A 21896-nucleotide genomic window follows, 5' to 3' on the forward strand; every position below is an offset into this window, starting at 1 on the left:
AGCCCTGAGCGCAAGAGAGTGGGACTGTCTGTATCCAGCTTTCTCTGTCTCCAGCCTGGGGGATCTTTGAGGGCAGGTCAGGTTTAGTCTACCTGTTCTACCACATGGGCTGCCACACAGAGTTGCTCTTAAGGAGGGGTTGGGGGAGGCAAGACTGCCTGGAACAACTAGGCTTTACAGAGGAGAGGGCCTCGGAGCCAGGGCTCTGCCAGATGCATAGGAGTTGGGGAGACTCCTTGTCAAGGAAGAGAAGTTACAGTTAAGTGGGATGGAACAGAGGAGATGCCATCTGGAGGGATGCAGAGGCCGGAAGGATAGTGGGTAGACCCAATGGAGGGGAGAGCAGGGCCAGGGCAGGAGTCCATCTTTCTCACTCAGAGCCTGTACTCTGTGCCCTGCCCAGGCCCCTGAGGAGTGGGGTGTGGTGAGGTCAAGTCCAAGCCAGAGAGTTCCGGCTCACTCCAGGCCTTAACTGAGGGCCAAGGAGGCCCAAGGCCACCCCTCCATGCCCAAGCCCTGCCCTCCACACATCTTCGAAGGCTGGACCAGGCCCGTGGACCCCCTTCACCCACCTGAGGCCCAAGGACTGTGGGCAGGAAGGACCTTTAAGGAGCTTCTCACTTTCCTGTATCACAGTCCAGCCTCCATGCCTTTGCTCTAGCTGTACCCAGGTGGTCACCTGCTGCTTTCATGGCTTTGGGCTGATCAGACCCTGGCCCACAGCCCTGAGTGAGTCTGGGGGCTTTCAAGGAAGCCGATCCTTCCCGGGGAGTCATTCCCCAGCCCTCCTTCCAGCCCCCTGATCATCCTCAGTCACTCCTGCAGTTTCGGGCTCTGGGCATCCTTCCCCACCCTGCACTGGGGGGGCGGAGGGAAAGCACACCTCCCCACCCCCACCGCAGGCGGCTCTGCAGGGGGCTTTGCCTCCTCTGGCCCCAATGCCAGCCTGTGTCCTCACAGGACCCTCCCCCTAGAATGCCACCACCCACAGCCCTCCCTGATCGTCTGCTCGAGAAGCCTGTCTCAGCAGGCTGCCCACGAAGCTCCTGGGTAGAGAGTGTGGTCGCCTCTCCCCTCTAAACGTCCCTGCACCTCTACCCCCAGCCCGGGCAGGGGCCTCAGACAGCCCCTACATTGATGAGGGTCCCGAAAGCCACCGGGTTCACCAGCTCTGAGCCCTGGGTCCCTGGGTCGGGGTCGGGGCACCCCCTGCTCCCGCCCCGCCCCCTCTCAGCCTCGGGTGCTGCCCGGACGGTGAATAGCACTGGGCCTGGCGGCCGGAGCGCCGGGAGGGGACCTGGCTGGGGCGGGCTTGGGGGAGGGGAGCGGGCGGAGTCTCCAGAGAGGGTGCCGGCCACCCCGGCCACCTCCCCTGCCCCTACGGCCCTGGGGTCCCATGGGCGCCCCCTCCCCCAGGAGGCCTCGCGGTCTCCCCGCGGGGCTGGGGGGGCGCCCACTGACCCTCATCAGCCAGGCCCGGGCGGGAGGGGCGTGGCCAGCGCGGGACGGGAGGGGCTGATGGGAGACAGACCGAAAGACAGAGAGATTGAGCCAGACCCTAGCAGAGACGGGCGCCGGCCGCAGAACGGAGCCCCAGCCCCGGACTATTTTTAGCCCCCGCCGAACCCCCTCCAGGCCGGGAGGGGACCTCACCGCCCCTCCAGCGGCCCGGGACCCCGCGCCGCCCCACCCTCCATCTGTGTCCCGCCGCGACGTGGCAGTGCCGGGGTCCTCGGCGTGGTCCTCCCGCCGTGACTCAGTTTCCCCAGGGGCCCCGGAAGCCGCCCTGCTTCCGCTTCCGCACGCCCCCCTCCAGCCCGGCACCCGCAGGTCCGCCGGGACACGACTGCGCCGGCTGGCTACCCCTGCACGCCCCATCGACCGTCGCCTGCTGAGGACAATTGGCCATCAGGTTAGGGGCGGGGCATGAGAGTGGGCAGGTGTGCCTTGAGTGTATCCTGCGGTGACCGGCCCTGCTGTGGGTGTTTCACCGTGGGCGGTGACAATTGCCAGGTGCTGGGTGTTCTGGGGCATTGGTGAGCTTGAGTCCCGTGCCTGGAGTGCTACCGGCCCTGGGCACCTGCGTGTGCCTCTGTGGCCCGTGTGGCGGAGGATGTGCTTTGTGTGTGGGTTTCCCAGGATCTGTGCCCCGCCAGCTGGGGAGGGAGCCAGGGTGCTGGGTGTGGCTGTGAGTGTGAGCACACGTCTGGTTGGTTGTGTGTCTGTGTGCACACTCGAAGTTGGGCCCATCATTAACCACTGGCCGCCTGGCTTGGGTCCTGTCCCTTCATCACCCATCTGTCCCCTGCTGGTGCTGGGGGACACCCACTGGACAGATAAGGAAACTGAGGCTCACAGGGAGGGACCGTGTGAGTCCGGCCAAGGCTCAGCTCCAACCCTGGCAGGCTGACTGTGATGCCTCTGGGGTGGGGGCCTGGCTGCTGTCACGAACAGGAAAAGTTCCCGGAAATTGAGTCTTGTGGTGGGGGAAGGCAGGGGTGGGCCTGGGGACTGACAGCGGCCCTGCATATATGCGGTTGTGTCTGTGTGGGCGTCTGTGGCTGCACAAGGGCGTGGAGGGGGTCCACACCCTCAGGCGTGCAGGTCTGCATCAGGTAAGGGCAGGAACTGATGCAGAGATTGGCCTGGTCCCTGCACTTTCATGCCAGAGGACATCGTCGTTGGTCACCTGGGCAGCACTAAAGGACTTAGGCAACATGGAAGTGGGCCAAGGTCACACAGAGCATCAGGGCTCCCACCTGGCTGCCCCATGCACGCAGCCAGGAGATGAGCTGTGAGCACAGCCAGGAAGCAGGAAGGGTGCACCAGGCGGGGTGGGGATGGGGGGGCACAGTGGAGGCAAAGTCTCGGTGGCAGGAGCAGGTCAGGCCTGGGAAGACCAGCCAGAATGCCAGCAGGCGAGTCGGTGTCCTTGTTATCCCCATTTCACAGAGGGGGAAACTGAGACTCAGCAAAGTCGAGCCCCCAGCTGGGCAGTGGCAGATTGCGGGCTCCAGTCCGAGTTTGTCTGAGGTCACCGTCACCCTTGGGGGAGGCTGGGTGGGTCCATGGTGTGAGGACAGGCAGGCCGGGCAGGCCAGGTGGTGGCGTGTCAAGAGGAAGAGGGACTTGTTGAAAGACGGATGGATCCCAGGAACGGGAGGAGAAGAATGGGGCAGAAGTGATGAGGGACCATCAGGCAGAGGAGGGGCCTGGCCCTTGGGAACCAAAGACCACATTCCATCGGGGCCACCATGGTGGGCGGAGGGAGGACCAGCCTGGTGCCCGAGCCCAACCCAGCGCACAGGCCTCTGGGACAGCGGTGGATGGACCCCTCCCAACCCCACCGAAGGAGGCTGAGGGAGCACTGAAAGTCCATCCTCCAGAGAGGAGCCAGGACCCGAGAGAGAGATTTCTGGAACCCAGGACCCAACCAAATTCCCATCAAAGTTCTGGAACCTCAGCCCCTTGAAATTCTAGATTCTTGGGACCTTCAGCTTCCAGAACTGGGAACTTGTTAGAATTCCAGAACCCTGGACCTTCAGAGTCCAAACCTCCCCACTCTTGGGCCATGGAATCCTGGGTTTGCCCAGCAAATCTGGGGGTCCATGTTTCTCTTTTTTTTTTTTTTTGTGGTACACGGGCCTCTCACTGTTGTGGCCTCTCCCGTTCCGGAGCCCAGGCTCTGGACACGCAGGCTCAGCGGCCATGGCTCATGGGCCCAGCTGCTCCGCGGAATGTGGGATCTTCCCAGACCGGGGACGAACCCGCGTCCCCCGCATCGGCAGGCAGACTCTCAACCACTGCGCCACCAGGGAAGCCCCCCATGTTTCTTTTGAGGCACAGAGAGGGCGAGCAGTTCCCCCAAGGGCCACACAGTGGTGCTTACAGCCCTCAGGCTGGGAAGAGCACGGTCCCCTGCAGGGTGGGGGCCCTGCCAGCCCTCCCGGCCAATGTGGGAGGGGAAGGGAGGCCTTGCCAGGTGCCCCTCTGGCCCGCTTGCCTGGGGAACTTGAGCTGGCCGCTCTCACCTGAACCACTCGGGGGGACTGGAAACCGCCGGCTGCAGCCAGAGGGAGTGGTGCCAGTTTCCAGCCTCCCCCAGGCCAAAGGCCCTGGGCCACAGGTTTGTTCCCAGACATGGGAGACGAGGCAGACACGGGGTGTGTGTCCCCAGGTGCATAAGCTCCCGCGCGAGGGTGGGGAACCAGGGGACCATGAAACCTGGGAGGAGCTGGCAGTCACTCAGGGCTGAGGCAGGGGCAGTGACCACAGGCACAGCCAGAGTCCCCAGGAATGTTTAGAAACAGCGCATACCAGCTCTCAAGGGAGGGATGGAGGGAGCAAGCGCCCCGCCCCAGGGGGAATCCAAGTGCAGGCCAAATCTGAGACGGCAAAGAGCACACCCCTGCCCGGGAGTGGAGGGCTCAGATGGCCGAGCACCGTGGAAAGCCCCCACCCCTCTGGGGTTCAGGTTTCCATCTCCAGGCCCCGCCCCCATCGAAGTGGCGGTGGCCTTGGCTCTCAGCCTGGGAGGGAAGCTCTGTGGAGCTGGCCATCAGGAGCTGGATAATTTATGAAGCTCTATAAGGAGTTGCTGAGCTGAATTAATGAGATGGGGAGTGAGAGGGTAGCAGAGCACGCTCACTGCTGAGGCCAGGTCACAGGCACGGGCCCGGGGCCAGCACGAATGGAGTGCCTACATGGGCTTAGCCCTGGGCACAGACGAAATCGTTCTCATCATCCGCCCCATTTTTTTTTTTTTTATTAGTTTCTGCTTTATAACAAAGTGAATCAGTCATACATATACATCTGTTCCCACATCCCTTCCCTCATGCATCTCCCTCCCTCCCACCCTCCCCATCCCACCCCTCCAGGTGGTCACAAAGCACCGAGCTGATCTCCCTGTGCTCTGCGGCTGCTTCCCACTATCTATCTATCTACCTTACGTTTGGTAGTGTATATATGTCCATGCCTCTCTTTCGCCCCATTTTATAGGAAGGGAGACAGACTCAGAGTGGGGACTTAACTCCCCTCAAGGTCCGTGAGAGGGTTCGTGGCAAAGTCAGGATTCGAATCCAGTCTGACCAACTTTTTGGAAAATTCTATCCCTTTTGTTTGTTTGTTTGGTTGGTGTGTTTTTTGTTTGTCTTGTTTGGCTGAGCTGCACAGCTTGCAGGATCTTAGTTCCCTGACCAGGGATCAAAGCCATGCCCTTGGCAGTGAAAGCTCAGAGTCTTAACCACTGGGCCGCCAGGGAATTCCCTGGAAAAATTCTATCTGTTTTTCATCAAGGAAAATTCCAATGATGGTGACGCTCCACACCCGCCTCCCACCAGTCTCCACCTGACTGGCAGGGCTTTGACTCAATTACACACATTTGTATGTAACGAGGCCCGAGTTTAAATCTCAGATCCACTCCGGCTAGGCTGTGTGACTTTGGATTAGTTATTTAACCTCTCTGTGCCTCAGGTTCCCTGCCTTTGCAAAATGGGGATCATAAGATGACCTTTCTGAGCTTTAACTGCTTTAACTGGGCCATCTGTGCCTCCCATGGTCCTGCCTCCCCACCTTTGCCCACTCTGATCCTGCGCCCAGTGCCCCCTCCCTGCCAGCACAAGGATGGCTCCTGGTGTGCGCCCAGGGTGGGGTGCCGGTCCCCTGGGTGACCTTATGCCCTCCCTGCTGTGTCCTTTTAGGGAATAGTTGCGGCATGCGGACGTCTTAGTTGCAGCATGCAGACTTCTTAGTTGTGGCATGCGGACTCTTAGTTGCGGCATGTAACTCTTTAGTTGCAGCATGCATGTGGGATCTAGTTCCCTGACCAGGGATTGAACCCAGGCCCCCTGCATTGGGAGCATGGGGTCTTACCCACTGGACTACGAGGGAAGCCCCTGGAAGCTGGCTTTTGAATGGTCTCACTTTATTTCTACTCGACGTCCCCATATCTGGCTGATTCGTCCACACCCGAGGCAGTCAGACCCACATGTCTGTCCAGTTTTCTCCCCCAGCCCCACACAGGGTAGTTTATAGCCCATTACCCTCCTTATTGTTTATAGCCCATCCCTGGGGATCCTGTTGCTCCAAATGACCTGAGTTTTGCTCCCAGATGGAACTGGATTTCTGGATTTATTTCTTATTCAACGAAAAAGGGGGGAAAAAAGAATCTACACGATTCCAACGTGTGAGGAAGGCTCTCCCTAAAACACCAATGGGGCCGGGCCTCCCCCACAATTTCACGAGAAATTGTGACCCACAAGGCTGACCTTGGAGCCCGCTCGAGAACCAGCGACCTCTGGCCACCAGCCAGCCGCCCTCCCCACACTGGATGTGTCCTGTTTTACAATAGCTGAAATCTGTTCTGGATTCTGCGGTCCACCAAGGGCTCAGATGGATGACCAGCAGGGAAGTGGAAGTTTAGAGAAAAGAAATCATTTGCCTGGGGTCACACACTGGGTACCAGGGCTGGAGTTCAAACGGGGGCTTCTCAGCCCTTCTCTGAGACCTGGCAAATGCTAACTGGTATCTTTCAGGGTTCCCAGAGGAGACAGAACTGATCCTCACCCTTGAGGGTCACTGAGCCTGGGCAGGACAGGGCTGGAGCTAGTCATAGTAGTAATAGTAATACTTACTGAGTGGGGAGTGAGATAGGTCAGGAAAGGCTTCCTATAGGAGGGGATATTTGAGCTGGGGCATTGAAGGTTGTGTAGGAGTTCACCAGGGCTGCTCAGACTAAAATGCAGAATGAATCACCAGCAAATCTTCTCTTCCTCCACTTCCCTCCCCAGGTGTGCCTGAGCCAGTGCCAGTCCACCCCACCTGCAGCCTTGGCCTGATGGGGTGGTGACCCTCCCCACTCCGCTCTGGCGCCATGTGGCCCAATGGCAGTTCTCTGGGGCCCTGTTTGCGGCCAACAAACATCACTCTGGAGGAACGGCGCCTGATCGCCTCCCCCTGGTTCGCGGCCTCCTTCTGCCTGGTGGGCCTGGCCTCCAACCTGCTGGCGTTGAGCGTGCTGGTGAGTGCGCGGCAGGGCAGCTCCCATGCGCGATCCTCCTTCCTGACCTTCCTCTGTGGCCTGGTCATCACTGACTTCATGGGGCTGCTGGTCACTGGCGTAATTGTGGTGTCCCAGCACGCCGCCCTCTTTGACTGGCAGGCTGTGGACCCCGGTTGCAGCCTCTGCCACTTCATGGGCGTCATCATGGTCTTTTTTGGCCTGTGCCCGCTGCTGCTGGGGGCCGCCATGGCCTCGGAGCGCTACCTGGGCATCACCCGGCCCTTCTCACGGCCCGCAACCGCCTCGCAGCGCCGGGCCTGGACCACGGTGGGGCTGGTGTGGGCCGCCGCGCTGGCGCTGGGCCTGCTGCCCCTGCTGGGTGTGGGTCGCTACACCGTGCAGTACCCGGGCTCCTGGTGTTTCCTCACGCTCGGCGCCGAGCCAGGGGACGTGGCCTTCGGTTTGCTCTTCACCCTCCTTGGCAGCCTCTCCGTGGGGCTATCCTTCCTGCTCAACACGATCAGCGTGGCCACCCTGTGCCACGTCTACCACGGGCAGGAGGCCGCCCAGCAGCGCCCACGGGACTGCGAGGTCGAGATGATGGCTCAGCTCACGGGCATCATGGTGGTGGCCAGCATCTGCTGGATGCCGCTGCTGGTGAGTGGCGGCGGGGGCAGGGGCTGCCGGGGTCTCCCACCCACCCTTGGTGACTGGGCCTCGGTTCCTCCCGAATGAATCCATAACCCTCAGGTTCTCGTCCGCCCAAGAAAATGTGGGCATGACCCCAGTGTTCAAGGGTCCTTCCTTGAGGAACCCATGAGCGAGGCACAGATAATCCCAAACTGGGGGCAGGACTGGGGCAGAGGCAGTGTCCTGGGACTGAGATGCCCAGGGAAGGGCTACCAGGCTCTCCCTGGGATATCAGGGAAGGCTTTCTGGAAGAGGGACATTGGCGCTGGGTTTTGAAGGATGAAGAGGAGTTTACTTGCCAGAGAAAAGCAGGGAGGACATTCCAGGTACAATTACTGAATCCTTTCTACTTTGTGCCTAGTTCTGGCTGGACCCTAGCCTTGCACAGATCTTCCCTGAGTCAGGGGAGCTTGCTGAAGCCCTTCCACTGATTGATGTAATTGGCCGCTTGGAGGGGTTATTTTTCCATTTCTGACTGGATGGGGACAAGTCTGGAGACTGGAATCAGATACTTGGTTTCCAGCCCACATCCAACAAGGACTTATCATGTGACTCTGGCTATGGGTTTCCCTCCTCCAGCCTCAATCTCCTCCTATTATGGGGATGACTAAAAAGGTGCCAGCCTCTCAGAGTGACTGTCAGGATGATGACATGAACTCATTTATTCGTTTGTTCCTTCAACAAACATTTACTGAGTGATGAGTGTGTTGCTGGCTCTGGTCTAGGCACTGCACAGGGAACAAAACTGACAAAACTGCCTGACTTCCTGGAACTCTTAGGCCGCGGGGAAGACAGAAAATAAACATAGTATATAAATAAGTGAAGTGGTAGATATTAGGAAGTGATAAGGGCTAAAACAAAAGCTAAACCTGTGGGATAGGAAGATTACAAATTTGGTTTGCTTTGTTTTGCTAAGAATGTTTTTACGTGTGTCAATGGTGGGAGAAAAAAAAGAAAGGAACATATTTTTTTGTGTGATACGTGAAGCTGCAGGCACCGATGGGTCCCAGGGGAGTGGCAGTTACAGGATGATGCTTCCGGCTGAGAAATGTACTTCTGTTCTGTACCTGGGGTGTCCCTCCCAGGCCTGGTCTCATAGAGCTGAGGCCATTTCTTTTCTTTTTTTTGAATTTTATTTTATTTATTTTATACAGCAGGTTCTTATTAGTTATCTATTTTATACATATTAATGTATATATGTCAATCCCAATCTCCCAATTCATCCCACCACCACCGCCCAACCCCGCCACTTTCCCCCCTTGGTGTCCATACGTTTATTCTCTACATCTGTGTCGAGCTGAGGCCATTTCTATATTCACTTGTAATTATTATCATTATTATTTATCGAGCAGCATCTAGAGGGTGCCTGTGAGCACCTGAGTCAGGTCCCCCCTCTGCCCACAGCCCTCCAGGGCTCCCACCTCCCTCAGGGTAAAAATCCAAGTCTTCCCTGCCCTCTCCTCCTCCCTCTCTCCCCCTCGCTCACTCTGCTCCAGACACATAGACCTCGTGGCTGTTCCTCCAACATGCCAGGCCCGGTCCTGCCCCAGGACCTTTGCACTGGGCTGTACCCTCTGCCTGGAATGCTTCCCCCCACCCCAGATCTCCACATGGATCACTCCCTCACTCCTCCATGTCTTTCCTCAAATGTCACCTTCACCAAGAGGTCCCTGACAAGGATCTGTCTCAGCCTCTTCTTTCTCCCTGCCCTCCAGCCTTGACTCTCGAAATACCCAGGATGAGCCCTGCCCTGCTCTGAACCATTGGAACTGAAGCTTTGCAGGATAAACAGAAGTTGAACTGTTAGGTAAAAACCAGGAAGTCATCCTAGGTAGAATCATTGAATCATTAAATGATTCCTGGTCCCCTTTGGCAACAGTTTTTCCTAAAAGGCCATATAGTAAACCCTTTAAACACAGTCTCTGTGGCAACGACGCAGCTCTGCTGCTGTGGCATGAAAGCTACATGGAAACAAATGGGCGTGGCTGTGCACCAATAGGACTTCATTTACGGACTCTGAAATTTGAATTTCATGTCATTGTCACGTCACAAAATATGCTTTCTAGGCCACTACCCTAGTGGCCCAGTGGTTAAGACTCCGTGCTTCCACTGCAGGGGGTGTGGGTTCGATCCCTAGTTGAGCATGCTGCGTGGCATGGCCAAAAAATAAATTTTTTTTAAATTAAAAAACCCCCAAAATATGCTATTTTTTTTCTCTCACCATTGACACATATAAAAACATTCTTAGCAAAACAACAAAACAAACCAAAAAGGCAAAAATAAAGCAAACAAAGCAAAACAAAAACAGGTGGCAGGCCAGATTTGGCCCATGAGCCAACTCCTGCTCTAAAACCTCCCATAGCTCCCTATTGTCCCAGAAGAAAGGGCCACAGACACTTCCTTCAAACTCACCTGGGAAACTCCTATTCACCATCTGGTTACCTCTCCCAAGCCCGGTCAGGCTCCTACTCTGGGCTCCAGCAGTGCCTCCATCACTGCTAGGTCACCCCCACTCCCACCGCCAAGCTGCAACCACCTGGTCACATGTCCTAATGGGGTTGTGAGCCTGTGAGCCTGTGCAAGTGGGACCTGGGTCTGTCTTGGCCACTGCAGTGTCCCCAGAATTGCCCAGCACACTGTCGGTGCTCAGGAAACAATTTTAAAATAATAATTTATGGGGAATTTCCTAGCGGTCCAGTGGTTAGTACACTGCACTTTCACTGCTGAGGGCACAGTTTCAATCCCTGGTCAGGGAACTAAGATCCCACAAGCTGTATGGCACAGCCAAAAAGAAAAGAAAAAATTTATTTTAATATAATACATGTAACACAATATGAATATAATTATATTAAATATAGTATAAATTTGATTGTAATTATGAACTATAATAATTATAATTAATTATATTATATTAGAATTAATACTTAATAATTATATCAATCGTTATATAATTGTTAAATACTGTATAACATATAGCTATAATTACATATTATTAATTAATACTTAATAATTATATCAATCATTATGTAATATATAGTCACATCCTTATAATTATGTTATATATTATATAATTACATATATAACTTTAAATATTATATAATATATATAACATAACTATATATAATAGTTATAATTTTTTTAACATCTTTATTGGAGTATAATTGCTTTACAATGGTGTGTTAGTTTCTGCTTTATAACAAAGTGAATCAGTTATACATATACGTATATCCCCATATCTCTTCCCTTTTGCATCTCCCTCCCTCCCACCCTCCCTATCCCACCCCTCTAGGTGGTCACAAAGCACCGAGCTGATCTCCCTGTGCTATGCGGCTGCTTCCCACTAGCTATCTGTTTTACGTTTGGTAGTGTATATATGTCCATGTCACTCTCTCACTTTGTCACAGCTTACCCTTCCCCCTCCCTATATCCTCAAGTCCATTCTCTAGTAGGTCTGGGTCTTTATTCCCGTCTTGCCCCAAGGTTCTTCATGACCTTTTTTTTTTTTAGATTCCTTATATATGTGTTAGTATTAACAATATATTAATTATTAGGTAACTAATTATATTCTATGATAATCTGTAAATACGTTATTACATTATATATTGTATAATATTAAATATAAAATTCAATATTTAATAAAATATATTAAAGTGATTTAATATAAGAATTTAACATAAAATTATTTGTCATAAAATTTTATAACTATAAATTTTAATATAATATAAACTGACTTAAAATAAAATAAACAACATAAAAATTAATTATTTAATATACAATTTTATACCATAATTTGATATTATATTATAACATTTGTATAAAATATAAATGTTTGACAGAATAATAAAACTGGCAGTCACAGTGATTCCACCTGCTCACACCTGCAAGTCCTCTTGTCCACCACGTTTAATTGTGCCCAGGAGAGGAGCAGGAAAAGTGTGCTATTTTTCAGCCACATCAGCTGAAGCTCAGAGAGGTCAGGCAGCTCTCCCGAGGTCACACAGCAACTCGGGGACAGAATCGGCACGGGATCTCGGCGGATGGCAGGTGGCCCGGGCAGGTGCTGGTGGAGGGCAGGGCTGGTGGCCGGCCTGGCCCCCGGCTGACCGCTCTGGCCACACACACACACACACACACACCTCCCCCCGCAGGTCTTTATCGCCCAGACGGTGCTGCGGAGCCCGCCTGCGATGAGCCCGACTGGGCAGCTGTCCCGAGCCACCGAACAGCAGCTGCTTATCTACCTGCGTGTGGCCACCTGGAACCAGATCCTCGACCCCTGGGTGTACATCCTGTTTCGCCGGGCGGTGATCCGGCGCCTCCACCCTCGCCTCAGTACCCGGCCCAGGTCGCTCTCCCTGCAACCCCAGCTCACCTGCGGGTCCACGATGCAGTAGGGCCAGGGCTGGACGTCGGGGGCAGCTCTGGAAGGACAGAGCACCCTGCCAGCAGGTCCCCCATCTAACCTTCGTCCTCCCTGTCAGTCTCATCGGCCTGTTCTGAAGTCCAGGAGCCAGGAGGGCAGGATGGACAGTTTGAGCGGCAGGATTGTGTGCCGTCTTCCATCATCCCTGGGGACCCTCCAACTCTTCCCTGACTCCCCTTTCCAAAGCCCCTCCCCTCTCTCCGCCCTCTCCCCACTCAGAGGCCCCTCCCAATCCCAGGAAGGGTGTGGGCAATGCTGGGATGGTGTCTGGAGGAAAGCAGACTTGTAAGCCTCCCCTTGCAGAAATCCTCCAGAAATGGGGGACTCTGACCCCCTCTGACCCCTGAATATGACCTCCTTACTGGGGTACAGTTGATTCCCTTTGACAGCCCAATTTGAGAAGGCTGCGTCTAGAAAAGGTTGAATGAGAACGGGCAAGAGACTCCCTCTCTTGCCAAAATATAATCTCTTTTGGCTCTGAAATCGTCAATTATTGAAGTTTCTTGTATCAATATTCCTATCCAACCGTGTGGCAGCCGAGCAGGACTGGGGGGCTGCGGAAGCCCCAAGAGGTTGGGCTGGCTTCCAGCTCCTCTCCCCACTTCCTTTATTGAGTCTTCCCTAAGCACTTTACAGCTTGGATCTCCTGGAAGCCTCCCTACAGCCCCTAGGAGAGGGTTCTGGGATTAAACCCATTTTGCAGGTGAGGAAAAGAGAGGGCAAGACACACGGAGACCATGGGGTACACGCCTGCTTCCTCCACGGCAGACGGGGTGCACTCCCTCATAAGCTTGTGGTTTAGCCATCTATTCACTCAGCCCTTCAGACTCCCCATGCCTTGAACAAGCAGCTCCTGGTCCATAGTAGGTGCTCAATAAAGGCAGACGGAATGGCCGAACGACTGAGTTTGTCTAGAGCACCGTGTGTCTGCAGGTCCATGAGCACCTGCACACTTAGCACTTAACAACGTGCCTGTCACATCGTAGCCATGTAAGAAGCATCTAGTGTTGTCATGTCAGCCCCCCAGACCCTCACGCCTGCCCCTTCCTCTGCTCTCCCCCAAACACCCCCCAAAAATGACACACCGGGCTGCAGGGGTGGGAGGTGACTTTATTCCCCATGAGCCTTCAAGGTACATGAGGAGGAAACCGCCTCCTGCCCCAACTTCCCCCCACCCCCACCCCGCCTCCCCTCTACAGACATGGGATCTGCTTACAGCTCCCAGAGCCAGGCCCAGGTGAAACCAAAGCCCCTGTGTCCACCCTCCCTCACCCTCCCCACCCCGCCTGTTGGGGAATGAGGTCACCTGCCGCTTCTGGGGACCCAGGCTGGGAGGGGCAGGAGAGGGGATGGGGGCCACAAGTATGTCACCCCCAAGCTATAGCCCCCCATGGTAGGGGAGGGGCTCTGACGCCCGCGGAGCCGGCCCTGGCTCCCTGAGCACGGGGGAGGGGGCAGGCCCCTGAGCTGAGGGTTCAGGGGGCTGGGAATGCAGGAGGGCCGCCCTGGTGGCAGAACTAGGGATGACAGATTGGGTGGGTGGGGTGGACTTCTGGGGTCTCAGCTGGGGCTTGGGGGGAAGGGCTGGTTTCTGCGGGGCGGAGGGGGACCACGGCTGTGGGAACAGGGCAAAAGTGGATGGGCTTCGGCCTGGGCCAGTATCGGCCTGGGCTCCTTGAACCAGATCATGGGGCTGAGGGTGAGAGACCCTCCTAGGACCTGGAGGTGGGGCTCTGGGTGGTGGGCCTGGGTGTTGGGGTTGGGCTGGGGGAGTGGGATCGGTCTGGGTTCTGGGGTCAAGGCCAGGGGTCTGTGGGCGGAGCCCATTTCTAGAGCAGAGCTGTATTCTTGAGCTGGTCTGGCTTCTGGAGCTGGATTGGGTTTCAGAAACAGATCCGGTTCTGGAACTAAGGTAGATTCCAGAGCTGGGCTGGGTTCTTGAACTGGTCTGGGTTTCAGAGCTGTGGTGAGTCTCAGATCTGAACTGAGTTCTAGAGCTGAACTGGGTTCTGGAGCTGAGCTGGGCTCCAGAGCTGGGCTGAATTCTTGCACTGGTCTGGGTCTCAGAGCTGGGCTGGGTCTCAGAGTTGAGCTGGGTTCCAGAACTGGTCTGGGTTCTGGAGCTGGTTTCAGTTCCAGAAATGAGGTGGACTCCAGAGAGGGGCTGCATTATTGCACTGGGCTGGGTCTCAGAGATGAGCTGGGTTCCAGAACTGGTCTGCGTTCTGGAGCTGGGTTGGGTTCCAGAGCTGGGCTGTATTCTTGAACTGGTCTGGGTCCCAGAGCTGGGCTGGGCTCTAGAGATGAGCTGAGTTCCAGAGCTGGCCTGTCTCCCAAAGTCTGGCTCAATACCAGAGCTGCCTGGGGGTGTGGTCTGGAGTTGGTTTCTAGAGCTTGGCAGGGTTTCTGAGATGAGCTGGGTCCCAGAGGTGTTTTGAGTTCCCAGGCAGGGCTGGGCCCTGGAGCTGGGCCTGCTCTCAGAGCTTGACAGAGCTGTGGAGCTTAAGTCTGTTGCTGCATTGGTCTGGGTCCCAGGACCAGACTTTAGCTGGATTCTGGAACTCAAATGGGTCTCAGCAATTGACTGTGTTTTAGAGCTGGATGGGATTTCAGAGCCAGCCTGTGCTCTAGAACTGAGCTGAGTTCTGGAGCTGGGTGGGGTGCCTGAGCTGGACTGAACTCTGGAAATTGGCCAAGCCTTGAAGTCTGTCTGGGTCCCAGAGCTGGATGATGTCCTAGAGCTGCTCTGTGTTCTGCAGTGAGGGCGGGGCTTGGCATCAAGTGGAGCTCTGGAGGCGGGCCTTGCCCCAGAGATGGATGGGGGTCCAGAGCTGGTCTGAATTCTGGAGACAGGCCTGCTTGTTGCACTAGTCTGGGGTATAGAGCTGGGCTCAGTCTCTGAGCTGGACTCATCATTGGAGCTGGACTGGGCCCCAGTATGTGGGTGGGGTCTGGACCTGGACTGCTCTGCAGCATGCATCTGGGTTCCTGAGCTGGTCTGGGCATGAGAATAGGGTAGGGTTTGGGAACTGTCTTTGAATCCTGAGCTGACGTGGCTTCTGGAACTGGGCTGCTTCTCGAGTCTCACCTGGGTTCCAGAACTAACTGGCGTTTCTGAGCTAGACCAGGTATCCAGGTACCGCTGGGTCATGGAGCTGTCTTGCGTTCCAGAGTTGGGTCGAGTTTTAAAGCAGGGCTGGGTCATAAAGCTGGCCTGGCTTTCAGAACTAGGATTGATTTCAGAGCTGGGGTGGCTCTTAAAACTTGTCTGGGTTCCCAAATTTGACTTTATATCAGAGCTCAGCTTAGCCTCAGAGCTGTCCTGTGTTCTAGAGGAGAGCTGGGTTCTGGAGCTGGGTTGCATCTCAGAACTGGCTTGGATTCTAGTGATGAACTGGGCCTCAGAGCTGGCCTGGGTTCCAGAGCAGGGCTTGGTCTCAGAGCTGGGCTTGGTCTCAAAACTGGTATGGGTTCTAGAGGTGAACTTGGTCTCAGAGCTGGCCTTGGCTCTAGGGGGGAGCTTGGTGTCCGAGCTGAGCTGGGTTCTAGGGCAGGGCTGGGTCTCAGATCTGGGCTTCGTCTCCAAGCTGAGCTGGGTTCTAGAGCAGGGCTGGGTCTCAGGGCTGCGCTTGGTCTCAAAACCGGTATGGGTTCTAGAGGTGAATTTGGTCTCAGATCTGGGCTTGGTCTCTGAGCTGGGCTGGGTTCTAGAGCATGGCCGAGTCTCAGGGCTGGGCTCAGTCTCAAAACTGGTGTGGGTTCTGGAGGTGATACTAGTCTCAGATCTGGGCTTGGTCTCCGAGCTGAGCTGGGCTCTAGAGCGTGGCCAAGTCTCAGGGCTGGGCTCGGTCTCAAAACTGGTGTGGGTTCTAGAGGTGATACCAGTCTCAGATCTGGACTTGGTCTCCAAGCTGAGCTGGGTTCTAGAGTGTGGCCAAGTCTCAGGGCTGGGCTCGGTCTCAAAACTGGTGTGGGTTCTAGAGGTGATACCAGCCTCAGATCTGGGCTTGGTCTCCGAGCTGAGCTGGGTTCTAGAGCATGGCCGAGTCTCAGGCCTGGGCTCGGTCTCAAAACTGGTGTGGGTTCTAGAGGTGATACCAGTCTCAGATCTGGGCTTGGTCTCTGAGCTGAGCTGGGTTCTAGAGCAGCGCTGGGTCTCAGGGCTCGGCTTGGTCTCAAAACTGGTATTGATTCTAGAGCAGGGCTGGGTCTCAGATCTGGGCTTCTGGACTCCAGAGCAGGGTTGGGCTTGGGGAACTGGCCGGGAGGGCTGGGACAGGGGACTGGGCTCTGGGCTGGGGCTGCGCTCGGCCCCGGGGCAGACTAGCCACAGGCCTCCCTGGCCTCGCCGATGGCGGCCCACACCTCCACCACAAACTCGTCCGGGAAGGCGAACTCGCCCAAAACGGAGTCTAAATGGCGTGCAAACTCCTGGACACTCACTGTCTTCTTGGATGTCTCCACCATGGTTGACGCTGCAGGCCGAGCCAAGGGGAAGTGGGTGAGGGCGGTCCCTGGGGTGATGCCAGCTTCCCCTGGGACCCTTGCCTCCTCCCCATGGGCTGTCCTCCCCCCAGGGTCCACCCGGCTTACCCTGGCCCCTTACCCAGCTCTGGGTCCCGAATGCCCATGTAGCTCTCCAGCAGGTCATCCACCCTCCGAGATGCCTCCTCCTCAAATTCACTAGGCTGGGGTCGTAGGGAGCAAAGCAGAGGGTCAGAAGCCTGGGATCGCTCCGGCCCAGCCCCCTCCCCAGTCCCCCACCCCTTAGGTGACAGCAGACTGGGACCACCCATTAGTCAATGCTTCTGGTCCCACCATTACTGCCCTGACTGACAAGGGCCCACTTTGCAGGTAGGGAAACTGAGGCTGGGCAAAGGAGAGGGTCTTACCCAAGGTCATGCTGAGTCAGCGATAGAACTCTAGGTGCAAGAGACCCTGATGTCCACCCTTCTCCCCTCCACTCACCACTTCCTCCACAGTGGCGGCCCCCCCAGACCGAAGCCGCAGGGTCTCCCTCCCGCTGCTGACTTTTGCCTCCATGGGGCATTTGCTGCTCCGGCTCCTCTGGCCGATCATATCTGGAGGGGACAGAGTGGGGGAGGTGCATGTGTTCTGGGCAGATCCATATCTTCCTAAACACTCAGAAGCCACCAGCTGAGCCTTTCTAGAACCTTCCTACCCTTCAAAGTCCTCCTTATGTCCATGGGTGAATCCTCAGGGACCATGCTTGAGAATCCTTTCTTCCCTCAAATTTCCCGCCTCCTCTCAAAATGACTTTCTCTAGAAGAGACTGCTTAAGGTTCTCCTTGTGCCCCGAGGATCAATCTAGAAAGCTCCTTGCTCTAGAATTGGCCCTTCCTAACCTGCTCATGGCTCTCAGAGTTCACTGTCCTGCTCCAGGGCAGATCTAGGACCCCATCCTGTCTCACTCTCCTGGGACCTCCCTCCAGATGGGCCAGGACACCTTTAGAACCTCTTGTTCTGGGACAGGGTGACTCAAAGGGCCAGTCCATGATGAGATAAGAAGACTGTGCCAGAATGGAAATTAGCATCCTGCTTCCTTCCTTGAGAAAGTCTACCTATGGAAAACAATTGTCTGCTGAACTAAACAACGTGATCTACATTCTAGATCAAGGTTCTCAACCCAGCTGGCACGGGGGGCGGGGGGGGAGGAGTGTGATTTTGCCCCCTCCCCCGTGACATTGACAATACCTAGAGACACTTTTGATTGTTGCAACTCAGGGGAGACACTGGCACCTGTTAGGTCGAACCTGACAGTGCCCAAGACCGCCCCACAACAATCATCCAGCCCCAAATGTCAATAGTGCTGAGGTTAAGAATCCTTCTTCGACGAGGACCTCCTTATCTCATCCATGGACCAGTCACAGACTTCTCTTTGAAAAGCTCCATTCTAGAGCTCCCTTTGAGAGTCACTCTCAAGAACTCACCAGAGCCTCATAGCAGTACCTTAAAAGCTCCCAGACCAGCTACAAAATAGATCCAGATACGTCCTCATCCTTTCCCAATCTTCCCAAGCCTCCCCCAACCCCCATGCCCAGACCAACTCTATAACAATCTAGAAATGACCCTCCTGTTCCTCATACAGTGCCAGAAGCTCCCTGTCCTGTCCCCAGAGGCATCTAGAACCTTCCATCCTGTCCCATCCCCCCACCCTTTGCCACCCGGTGCATCCAGAGCACCAATTTCTGGAAGAGCTTCCCTGCCCCCCCCACCAGCCTGCCCCCTGGGCCCCAGGTGGCCCTCACCGAAGGCTCTCTTGGGCTGAACCAGGCGCAGGGTGAAAGGCTGCGACTTGGGCAGCTCCCGGAGCATCTTGGCCACCTCGTAGTGGCGGCAGCCAACGATTGAGTGGTCGTTGATGGCCTCGATGCTGTCGCCCACGCACACTGCCTCGATCCGGTTGATGATGCTGCCTTCCTTGATCCTCTGCAGGGACCCAGAGTCACTCACAGGGCCACCCCAGCGGCCCCTCTCAGGTCCTGCTCACACCAGAGAGGGGCAGAGAGGGGCACCCGGGAAGCCACCCGCCCCCACGGGCACCTTGATGAAGGCATAGCCAGCCCCGTTGTCAGTGATGGTCAGTCCCAGGGCGTCCTCGGTCTTAGTGACCTCCACCTCTTTGGTCTCGCCGCGCACGTGGGCAAAGATAAAGTCCTCCAACCCTATCTGGCCGCCTAGGAGTTTCTGCATGTCCACTTTGTGGCTGTTTAGGGTGCAGAATAAGATCTGTCCCGAGGGGAGGGGGAGCCCAAAATTAATGACAGACCTCATCCCCCACCGTCTGCGCAGAACAACCGGGGGTTGGGCTCAGGGGCCTGATAGGGAAACCGAGGCGCAAAGAGGCACGAAACTGACCCCAGTCATCCCCTACCAGGATCGCAGTCACGTGTAATGGCAGAGTATGGGATCCTCTCAGAATGGGGTGGGAAGCGAGGAGACTGGGACCCCCAGAATGGGGAGCAGGGTGAGAAGGAGACTTCGGGCAGGAGGACGCCCCTCTCCCACCCCCCAGACTTCCCCTTTTAACCCTTCGGTGCCCTGTCACCCCACCCCCCCCAGCTTTTAAAACTGTTCTAAATCTGCTGGCGCCCCCTCGGGGCTGCGAGGCGCCCCTACAACCCAGCCCCTGACCCCCCGCGGCCTCTGACTTCTCACCTGAAAGGGGGCTGCCTGGAAACACAGCCCCGCAGCCGCGCCCAGGAAACATAGGCGCTTCCCTGAGAGCTGGGGTCCACTCCTAGCTGGGTCAGCCCAGTGTTTTCCTGGACGAACTAGGCATCCATTAACCCTAAGACGTGCTCATGTTTTGCGCTGGGGGTCCACCGGGTATGGGCACCCCAGGATCTGAGAGGTGCGTCTCTGAGATCCGGAGATTGGGTCCCCTCCATCCGAAGATGGGCGTTCTGGGGCCCCAGTCCCGGCGTCCAGGGTCCACCCTTACCCCCGGTCAGCCGGTGGGCCTCGGGTGCTGGGGGTCCGGGGGCCTCACCTCGGTGGGCGCGATCCCGAAGGCCTCGGCGATCTTGGCGTAAAGCTCGCGGACGTTGGTGAAGCCCTCGATCTTGCCTGTGGGGCTGCCGTGAGCCAGCTGCGTGCGGAAGACGAGGCGCGGGCGGGTTCGGGGCGCGGCCGAGGCGGGGGACGCAGCCGGGGGCTCGGCGGGCGAGGGCGGGGGCGCGGGCAGGCGTGGGGCCTCGGCCCCCCGGGCCTCGCGGGCCGCTGTGGTCTCCATGGCAGGAGGAGCTCGGCCACTGGGGCCACGGCCACAGCCGCCGGATCCGCCGCTTCCTGCAGCCTCCCCTCCCCCGGCCCAAGGAGCGACAGCCGAGCCGCCCGGGTAAGGGGATCCGGGAACCCGAGCCTCCCGGGAAGGCGACACCGCGGAGTGCGGGGGCGGCGGCGGTGGCCGGGGGTGGGGGGGCGGGCCCCAGGTGTGCCGGCCTTGCCAGGGCCAGCTGTGAGCTCTCCGGGGAGCGGGAAAAATAAGGATCACAAATAAGGATGGGGCAGCCGCGGGTGCCCGGGCGCTTGCTCTCTGCTGGGCGCACTCATTTAATCCTTGCGACAACCATAGGAAGTGGGGAGGACGCTTACGCTGGTATAAACTGAGCCACATCGTGTCCATCCTCTGCCCACAGCCCTCCAGGGCTCCCACCTCCCTCAGGGTAAAAGCTCAAGTCCTCCCCTCCGCGCACAAGGCCCTGCACAACCTGCCCCGTCCCCTCCCTGCCCTCCCCACCTCCCTCTCTCCCCCTTGCTCACTCTGCTCCAGACACACGGGCCTTCTTGCTGTTCATTCAACACACCAGGCACTATCCTGCCCCAGGGCCTTTGCACAGGCTGTGCCCCTACACTTGGAACATCTCCCAGATCTCCAAGTGGTTCACTCCCTCACCTCCTTCGGCTCTTGGCTCAGCTGTCACCTCCTACCACCACCTCCCAGTCTCTCTTTCTGGCTTTTTTCCTCCCTAGCACTGAGCATGACCTGACATAGCAGATAGTTTATTTATTCATCTTGTGTTTCCTCTGTCTCCTCAACTGGAATGTCAGTTTCAGGAGGGCAGGAGTTCTGGTCTCTTTTATCCCCTGCTGTATCCTGGCACACGGTGGGCACCAGGAGGCGTCTCTCAGAATCCCCTGGGAACACAGCATCCAGGCATCACCAACAGGAACGTTGGTTGGCTCAATAAACAGCAGTGGAATGCCATATAGCAGCTCCAAAGAGAGGCCTTTTGCCTTGGATGAATCTCAGAAACCAGGCATCGATGAAAACAGGCAAGTCGCAGAAGGCTTTGGACGATGTAAGAAAATTTATGTAAAGTTTAAAAACGTGCAAAATGGGATACACACTATAGCACAGATGAACCTTGGAAACGTGACGCTCATTGAAAGAAGCCAGATTACAAAGGCCACGTAGCGTGTGATGCCGTTTAGATGAAGTGTCCAGAACAGGCAAATCCATGGAGACAGAAAGTGGATTCGTGGTTGCCTGGGGCTGAGGGAGGGGAGGATGGGGAGTGATGGCTAACGGGAGGGGGGTTTGTTTTGGGGGTGATGAAAATGTTCTGGAATTAAGTTGGGCTGGTGGTTGCACAACTTTGTGATTAAACTAGAAACCACAGAGTCGTCTACTTTCGAACCTTTAGAAAACGAACCCCCCAAAAATCCATCAAAATGGTACTCTTGTGGGAAGACGTCCTTTTGTGCTAAAAGTAGGTAAAGACCTGCCCAGGAATGGTAAACGCCAAATTTGGGATGAGGGTACGGAGCCAGGGAGGGGGTGAGACGAGGGAGCACACACTTGGACGTGGGTGTGTGACAGTATCGTTTTTCGAGTCTCCTGGGACAACCGAAACAAAGTACCACCAAGTGGCTGGCTTATGAACAACAGAAATATACTCTCTCACAGTTCTGGAGGCTAGAAATCAGCAAGACCAAGCTCCTCTGACACCCTGGGTGGCATCCTTCCTGCCCCTCCTGGCTTCTGTTGGTGGCTGGTCATCCTTGGCATTCCTGGGAGGCGTGCTTTGCTTGTGTCTGCCTCCGTTGTCACATGGCTGTCTCCTCTCTGCGTCTGTGTCCAAATCTTTATCTTCTTATAAGGACATCAGTCATATTGGATTAGAGGCTGCCCCACTCCAAGATGACCTCATCTTAACTAAATCATATCTGCAGTGACCTATTGCCAAATACGGTCACGTTTTGAGGTTCTGGGGGTTAGGGCTTCAAGATTTTCTTTGGAGGGGACAAAATTCAACC

The 21896-nt window shown here is 56.1% G+C and overlaps 3 protein-coding genes across 3 annotated transcripts; 1 reads left to right on the top strand and 2 right to left on the bottom strand.

The window, feature by feature from the left end:
* Window positions 1-6871: 6871 nt before the first annotated feature.
* On the top strand, window positions 6872-12084 carry TBXA2R (thromboxane A2 receptor; the record flags this gene model as incomplete). Its single annotated transcript, XM_079702436.1, has 2 exons — window positions 6872-7657; window positions 11839-12084. The coding sequence occupies 2 exons, from the start codon at window positions 6872-6874 to the stop codon at window positions 12082-12084; spliced, it is 1032 nt and encodes a 343-aa protein (XP_079558562.1).
* A 1589-nt stretch (window positions 12085-13673) lies between these two features.
* On the bottom strand, window positions 13674-15264 carry LOC307051095 (uncharacterized protein; the record flags this gene model as incomplete). The annotated part of the gene is made up of 2 exons (XM_079701441.1): window positions 13674-13877; window positions 14164-15264. The coding sequence occupies 2 exons, from the start codon at window positions 15262-15264 to the stop codon at window positions 13674-13676; spliced, it is 1305 nt and encodes a 434-aa protein (XP_079557567.1).
* A 1172-nt stretch (window positions 15265-16436) lies between these two features.
* Window positions 16437-19869, bottom strand: GIPC3 (GIPC PDZ domain containing family member 3; the record flags this gene model as incomplete). The annotated part of the gene is made up of 6 exons (XM_079704091.1): window positions 16437-16588; window positions 16720-16801; window positions 17082-17194; window positions 18383-18563; window positions 18678-18863; window positions 19627-19869. The coding sequence occupies 6 exons, from the start codon at window positions 19867-19869 to the stop codon at window positions 16437-16439; spliced, it is 957 nt and encodes a 318-aa protein (XP_079560217.1).
* Window positions 19870-21896: the final 2027 nt, after the last annotated feature.

The sequence above is a fragment of the Hyperoodon ampullatus genome, assembly GCF_949752795.1.
Source record: "Hyperoodon ampullatus genome assembly, chromosome: 4".
Lineage (NCBI taxonomy): Eukaryota > Metazoa > Chordata > Mammalia > Artiodactyla > Ziphiidae > Hyperoodon > Hyperoodon ampullatus.